This window comes from Pinus tabuliformis, chromosome 9, assembly GCF_031772625.1.
Source record: "Pinus tabuliformis cultivar Carrire ecotype Pingquan chromosome 9, CPIR1, whole genome shotgun sequence".
NCBI classification, from domain to species: Eukaryota; Viridiplantae; Streptophyta; class Pinopsida; order Pinales; family Pinaceae; genus Pinus; species Pinus tabuliformis.
In genome coordinates this window covers 345,863,102-345,871,705 of record NC_142307.1, presented here as the reverse complement: position 1 = coordinate 345,871,705, position 8,604 = coordinate 345,863,102, and the positions used below count along the sequence as shown (strand labels likewise).

At 36.0% G+C, this 8,604-nt stretch overlaps 1 protein-coding gene across 1 annotated transcript; it reads right to left on the bottom strand.

The window, feature by feature from the left end:
• Nucleotides 1-5,181: 5,181 nt before the first annotated feature.
• Nucleotides 5,182-7,669, bottom strand: LOC149148631 (exopolygalacturonase-like). The gene is given in 10 exon segments (XM_089442229.1): nt 5,182-5,292; nt 5,375-5,581; nt 5,707-5,923; nt 6,020-6,101; nt 6,260-6,343; nt 6,346-6,511; nt 6,740-6,907; nt 7,027-7,158; nt 7,282-7,403; nt 7,549-7,669. Coding segments are annotated over 10 exon segments (1,410 nt in total).
• Nucleotides 7,670-8,604: the final 935 nt, after the last annotated feature.

Below are 8,604 nucleotides of genomic sequence, written 5' to 3'. Positions count from 1 at the left end.
GCTTGATTCAAGAGCAACCTGTCATATGACTCATAGGAAAGATTTTTTTGAAGATTTCACTGATAATGTTGATGGAGCAGTATACTTTGCAGATCAGTCAAAAATCAAGCCATCAGGGCTTGGCACAGTCAGGCTTAAACTGCCTGATCTTCCAGACTTTCTTCTGGATCATGTTCTATATCTCCCACAGCTCAAGAGAAACTTGTTGTCCCTGGTCCACATCCGCCAGCAAGGTCACTCCATTCATATGTTTGATGGAAAGCTTGAGGTAAGAAAGGCATCTGACCATTCACTTGTCATGAGGGGTATAGAAGAAGAAAGACTTCTTAAACTGCAAGGAACCTCTGCTCATGCACAACATTTTTCATATATTTCTCATCATGATGAAGGTACACTTCCATCAAGTTTATTATGGCATGCTAGATTTGGACATTTAAACTATGATAGTCTCCGCTTGTTGAAGAAAAATGGTGTTGCTGGTTTGCCTACAATTCCTAGAAAACATAAACAATGTGATGCTTGCATTCTAGGAAAGCATAGCAAACAGTCTTTTCATGATTCACATTCAAGAGCACATAGGAAGCTTGAACTTATTCATTCAGATTTATGTGGTCCAATGCCTGTTCCTTCTGCAAATGGAAATAAGTATATCATGACATTTATTGATGATTACACCAGAATGTGTTGGGTTTACTTATTAAAGAACAAATCTGATGCTTTTCAAACATTCAAGAATTTTCATAAGTGGATTGAAAATGATGCACAATCTCATATTGGGTCTATTCGCACTGATAATGGAAAAGAATATACATCAAATGAATTTGAACAATATCTTCGCCAACATGGGATTAAACATCAAACAACTGTGCCTTATAATCCTCAACAGAATGGTGTAGCTGAAAGAAGGAACAGAACAATTTTGAATATGGTACGATCCATGCTTTTCTTCAAAAATGTAAAGACAATGTTTTGGGCTGATGCTGTTCTATGTGCTGCATATATAAAGAATAGATGTCCATCTAGTGCTATAAGAAACAAGACTCCTTATGAATTATGGTATGGACATGTTCCTTCGGTAAAACATCTCAGGATATTTGGTTCCACCTGTTATGCTTTAATACCAAAGGTACATAGAAACAAACTTGGTGCTAGAAGTCGTAAGTGTATCTTCCTGGGGTATTCAAACACATCTAAAGCATACCGCCTTTATGATGAAGTAAATAAAAAGTTTGTTTTATCTAGAGATTTCATTTTTCTTGAATCATCCAAATCTGACAGTGTTGTTGAGCGGCAACTTGATCGCTTAGATAGATTCACAAAACCGAAATCATTTCAAGAGTTTGATAATCAGATTCCACATCTTGAAGGGGGGATTCCTATACTAGATCAACATGTGGAATCTTCTTCTGAAGAACAACCTCCCCTGCATGACACTCCAACAACGGATGATGCTTTAAGTGATGTAATTGATAGAATTGGGAGACTCAATCTTGATTCAGACCCAACTCAATCAATAGAACAGCCTGGACCATCTCAGAAAGGTCCTCCAAAGTGGCTGACAAAGACACTTGAAAGTGTTCATCCTGATGAAATTGGAAAAACAGGAACCAGAAATTCAAACCGACAAGATGGAGGTGATGTAGATAACTCTAATTCACCTGTTGATATGGATGTTACTTATGATTGTGAATTGAACTTGTCTACAGATTTTGAACCAACTTCCTTCAAAGAAGCTGCTTGTCATGATGAATGGAAAGAAGCGATGCAGAAGGAGTATGATGCCCTCATAAAGAATGGCACTTGGAAGCTGGTTGATCCTCCATTTGGAACCAAACCAATTGGCTGCAAGTGGGTCTACAAGAACAAGTACAAAGCTGATGGCTCACTTGACAAGCACAAAGCTAGGCTTGTGGCAAAAGGTTTTGCACAGAAGGAAGGGGTCGATTATGAGGAAACTTTTGCTCCCACAGCAAAATGGGCCACCATCCGGACACTCTTTGCACTAGCTGCTCAGAACGGTTGGAAAGTCCATCAAATGGATGTAAAAACTGCATTCTTGAATGGAGATCTAAAAGAGAATGTTTTTATGTTCCAGCCTGAAGGATTTGCTGTGAAAGGACATGAACACAAAGTATGCAAACTTGTGAAGTCCTTGTATGGCCTCAAACAAGCACCACGAGCCTGGTATGAAAAACTAACTGAGCATCTTCTGAAACTCAACTTCAATCATTTTGATCTTGATGATGCAACTTTATTTGTCAAGAAAGTTGGCAAAACAGTTGTATATCTTGTGGTATATGTAGATGGTCTTTTAATGACAGGGAACAATGAAAGCTATATTGCATCCATAAAGAAAGAATTAGGAAAATTTTTTGAAATGACTGATTTGGGCTATGTTCATTACTATCTTGGCATTGAAGTAACCCAACATCCAAAGTCCATATTTCTTTCTCAAAAGAAATACATTGGAGATTTGTTATACAGATTTGGCATGACAGAGTGCAATCCCCTTTCTACTCCAATGGAACAAAACTTGAAGCTCACATCTACTGAAGGAAAGGAATTTGAGGATGCAACAAAGTATAGACAGCTTGTAGGAAGTCTCATCTACCTCACTACTACCAGACCAGACATTTCATTTGCTGTTGGAATCCTCTCCAGGTTTATGCAAAAGCCTTGTGAGGGACATTGGTCTGCTGCAAAAAGAGTTCTAAGGTACTTGAAGGGAACTCAAGACCTTGGAATCAAGTATACACAGGTGGACAACTTCAACTTGATTGGATACTCTGATTCAGACTTCGATGGAGACAAAGAAACTGGGGTATCTACTTCAGGATATGCTATGAATCTTGGATCGGGAGCTGTCTCCTGGAGATCACGCAAACAATCAGTACCAGCAGATTCCACAACAGAAGCAGAATATGTGGCAGCAGCTGAAGCAACGAAAGAAATTGTGTGGCTCAGGAAAATTCTTGAAGATTTGCAGGTAAAGCAAATACAATCAACTCCACTCATGATTGATAACACATCTGCAATAAAGTTGGCCAAGAACCCAAAGTTCCATGATCGTACTAAGCACATCAATACTAAATATCATCTGATCCGACATCATGTTGAGGCCAAAACAATCCATCTCCGTCATTGTTCCACAAACGAGCAAATTGCAGACATCTTCACCAAAGCGCTTGGAAGAGAAAAGCTTGAAAGATTCAGAATGATGCTTGGACTCACCAACATCCCTTCAGATTAAGGGGGGAATGTTGACACCTAATCCGAAACGGATGAGGTGAAGCTGGACAGTCATCTAGAAGATGAACTGATCCGTTTTGTATATGTATAAATAATGTGGTAGCTAATGAATAAAATCAATCAGTGTTTTCTCTCGTTCAATGTGGAGTTACCCTGGCCTGACATTGTGCATATATTGACAATGTAAATATTTATGATGCATAGAAAATTGATTTATAATACATTACTATTATGTATAAATTAGTATAAATTCAATATAATTATTGATCAACTACATAGAAATTTTATGTTTAAGGAATTATTATTACATATAAACTAGCATAGATTCAATAAAATTCCTAATCTATTAAGTTAGGAAATAAATGAGATCTTTTAAAATGTAAATTTTATTTTGAGTATAAAACTTGAAAAGAAAATTTATTCATGATTTTATATTTATTCATTTATAGGAACATGTAAAGTCCTATATATCTTAATTTCTATATCTTTACAACATATAGCATATATTGACAAAGTAAATATTTATTATGCATAGAAAATTTAAGTTTGACACATTACTATTATAGATAAACTAGAATAGATTCATCATAATTCGCTATCTAATAAGTTAGCAAATAAATCAAACCTTTAAAAATGTAAATCTTATTTTGAATATAAAATTTGAAAAGAAATTGCATCTTGAAAAATTTGGTTCCTCTCAACTTTTGTTGAATAGATTTATATTGATTCTTAATAACATTATTTATATTTATAGAAATTTCACAAATGAATATTTTTATTTTAAGTTTTATCAAAAGCATAATACATATAGTTGCATATTTTACCAAACAAACAATATATCGGAAACCTACCTTGATAAGGTAGACCATTTAGAGTCATTCACAACCACTACACCATTTCCTCATATTGAACTAATATTTAAATATTTACATTATTCTATAGCCATTACAACATCTCCCATATTAAACTATAAAGTGCTCATGTTAAATTATAAAGTATCTAGTACAATAGGTATCAAAATTAGTTTTATGCTAATAGAATTATGAATTCATAATTTTATATTAATTAAAAAATTAAATTAAATTAAATTATACTCTATGTGAAAATAACATTTCTTTTTAGGTTTAGTCCCACGGGTAGGCGATTTTGTAATCACAATGCGGTGAAGTTCTCAATGCGGTAAAGTTCTCTAGAAAAGCGAGCCCTGTACTGAAGGTGACGAGTTCAAAGGTGACGAGTTCAAATCCCCACTTACCCAGGGACTGTATAGAGGGGTCGGTGCAGCAAAAAAGAACAAAAACATTTCTTTTCAAGGTTAGAGGAGAAGTTCAATTAAATGTAGTTGGTATTGAGAAGTTTTCCGAAGCACAGTTATATGTTTTCAATATAGTGGAATATAAATAGAGGTGGTATCCGGGGAAATCATTAGGGAAATTGATTTTTTTATTGGAAATATTTAATTTTATTATAGATAAAATTAATATTAATATTATTAAAATAATGTAAATAAAATTAATATTGAAAAATGATTTAAAAACAATAATTTTACAATTAATATTAATATTAAAATTTGCTATTATATTATTGGTTTTATTTTTAGTATTAATTATTAAATTGATATTATGATTGTAAGTGTCTAGATATTATAATTATAATTAAATCTGTTTGATCGTTCTCGAGTAAGACATCACGATATTAGTATTTATTATTTATAAATATTAAACTAGCATGTTACGTTGATCGCATTCCTGCGGCTAGCCATTTTTACGTTTACGTTGCATATGTGATCATTCTGGGCTAATATAAAATAACATGCGAAAATGATGAAAGACGAATCCTTTGAATAAATAATGTAAAGGACAATATGCCAAAATAAAATGGTGAAAGGCAAAGAAATAAATAAGCGAGGCCTATTGGCAGCTGTTTCATTCATTAGTGCAATTCGTTGGGCAAAAGAATAAGAATTCCCAAACGTTCAATACAGTAGGATACGTAGGAAGCTCCGTAACACAAGAAAACCAGCATCATGCATGTATATTGGAGCTGCCATTTGGAGGATCGCTTACTAATTAGAAAAGTAGATCAGAATTGAATTCTAGTTTTAGCAAGATACGGGGGGGCTTACGGAATTAACGCTAATCCCTTTGGCATTCTTACACACAGCTTGAGCTCCACTATTTGCAATTGCATAATTCAAATTCACTGCTTGTAGTTGGACACCTTCACATGGCACGCTCTTACTGCATGCCAAATTAATGGCTTCCTCAGTTGCTGAGGTTCCACTTATATTCTGGTACACCACGTTGCTGAGCTGCACGTTTGTAACGGATTCCTACACCGCGAAGGCAATATAAATACCATTAATGTCAATTACAAAACTCAGCTGCGCTCACTTCAATATGTATGTATGTATGTAAAGAAATAGAAATATTAAAGTTGTTGAGAATGAGTTATGACCTGGCCAGAGCAATGTGGACAGTAATACTGGTCAATGATTATTGGATTCTGTACGTTGCTCATTACTATGTTCTTAAATGTTAAGCCTTTAGCAAAGCCCTTGCCTCCTGGCCATGTTTTGATCCTAACTCCATTCTGAGTCCCGCTCAATTGAGCTCCGTCCACAGTCACGTTCGTCACTCCATTCGCAGATGGATATTTGCCAAGGCTTCCAACGCTGCATATATATACAAAATCCATGCTCAACTTTCCAATTATAAGTGCTGGCCGCGATATTGAAAATTTATTTATGCACTAATTTAATTTAATTTACCTGATTCCGTGGCCGGGTCCACAAGTAACCTGTTCAACCAGAAGATTGGAAGTACCTTCCAAAATACCGATGCAATCATCTCCTGCACACCACCGCACCCAGAGGTAATTTTAATAATAATAATAATATTATTATTATTAAATCTTTATCTTTGATACTCTTATATTAGTTGACCATGTAGCTCCAACGTCGCTACTTTAGAAATGGTATGGTATGGTGATGGGAAATTATATGATCCACCTGTTCCGATGTGGACATTTCGAATATGGACGTTAGAAGAAGCAACGTGAATCCCATCGGTGTTGGGGCTGTCACCGGGGCCTGGATAGTCAATCCTTCTGCCAGCACGTTGTCACATGAATCAAGGGAGATGTGGAACTGCCTGCTGTTAATGGACCTAAAGCCTCTTAACACCACATTCTTATTTCCCGCCAATCGTAATGTCTGCACATTAATTATCATTCCATCAATCAACATCACGTACGTACGTATCTGCTTATTCATTCATGCAAAACACTCAAATTCTTTATAGACATGATATATGTTATATAAGAATGGCTGGAGGCAATACCGCAGGCCCTGGTTTGCACTGCACACCACCACCGCCGCCAGCGCCACACAACGTAACGTATTCCAGTCAGAATGGGGATACAGTAGTGTCATTCATGCTCTTTCCAAATCACGAAAAATATATAAACGAATAACATTTTTTGCAGCTACCTGTTGATTCTTACTACACACGTTGTTCCACCACGAGGCTCCATTTCCATCCAAACTCCCCCCGCCGCTGATGGTTAGACCATCTACATTCGTGAACTCTAACCAGTACAAGTTGCTGTCACCTTTCCACACACTATTGTCCGTTGGTGCAATGAGATCCCCAATTACCTGCATGCCAAAAAACAAAATTTCTTGTCGCTCAAAACCAATTAAATATTCTATCACAACATCTTCATACCAATTAGCTTCGGGAATAGATATATTATAATGTTAGCTCCAGCAATTACCTGCACAGTTATGCCAGCATTCTTACAAGGTCCTGTAAACGAAACTGGACCAACCACATATTTTCCGTTTGGTATATTGATGGTAGACGGTTGAGTAGAAGAACAGGCCGCATTCCAAGCTGCCAAAAAAGCCTGGATATATCGCACACATGATGATCAAATTCTCAAACATAAACCCATAACCGGCCATGTCATTCATTATTCATTTCATCACTTCATTCATTCATTCATATAACTCACTCAACTAATTCTCACCTTGCTATTGTCTGTGATGCCATCACCTTTTGCACCATACTGCTGAACGTTGAGCGTAGTACCACCGGAATTAGCTAAACTAGGGGTGCGTATTGAACTCGCTCCTGGCAACACGGAAGAGCCTGTGAAACTCACAGCTAATATAAGGACAAGAAACCTCATCTTTATTAAAATAAATGCAATCGAGTGTTCCAATTTTGAAAAGAAGAAAAAGAAGAATGCAATCGAGTGCCTTTTCAGCGAAAAAGAAGTCGACTGCCTCTTCACCAAGACGGGCACTCGAAAGCTGAGTTTCAACAGAGCTCTTGATTTGGGATTGAAGTCCCACTCCTTTATATGCACCATGAATTGCACTCTCTAGAACCGGAATTCCCTCAACCAACTTCATTTTTTAATTTCTTTTCTAATTGTTTTATTAATTTCCACAGCGTTTGCATTGATGCTAATTATCATAACTTATTTGCTTGCTTAATATAGATTTAAGCCACAGAAACAGGGGTTCGTTTCGTAAATAAGGTATTTAATTGTTAATTTGTTGTTGAGTGGTTCTAATCACTATAGAATTTATACATCTGTGTCAAGAAGCCTGTTTAGCATTCTATAGACCAAGTTGAATCCTCTAAAATTAAGTAGTAGTTATGATCACTGGGGTAAAATCGGTATTGATGATATTAATTACGCGTTTCCTTAATCACTTTCAACAACTATATTTCATCATTTTCCCCCATTCAATGACTACATGTCGTCTACACACGGTTCCACCAACCAAGATCTCCTTTATTCCATCTCGAGTAACCAACTTCAAATAATGGTTGAAACCAATTTGGACTATTGATAAAAATAACCCAAAACTCCAAAATTCTTTCCCAAAAACCCAAAACTCCAAAATTCTTTCCCAAAAGAAAATGCATGAGTAACAAAATCATTAAAATCAGGATAATCCTATGATAGCATATCTTATTTCAGTTGTATTAACTTCATGTTAGGATATCTAAACATAACCCCTCTTCTATCATTGGACTTCACACCTAATCACAAACAACAAACGGAAAATCCAAGTCTACATACGTATGAATAGAGAAAACATCAGAGCTACCACATGCGTTATTTATTTAAATATGCATCCATATAATATAATCAACGACAATAGGCAACTTATAACCAATACAAATATTCTCCTAATTTGGATGTCGATGCTTCTCCACCAAGCTTGTTCTTTATTTGCCATATCTTTCAATGGCACCCTCCTCCCCATGTGGCTCCTGACTTTACAACCTTACAACTTCAAAGGTTTTAGGATTTTTGGGAGAGCTTGATTTGGGT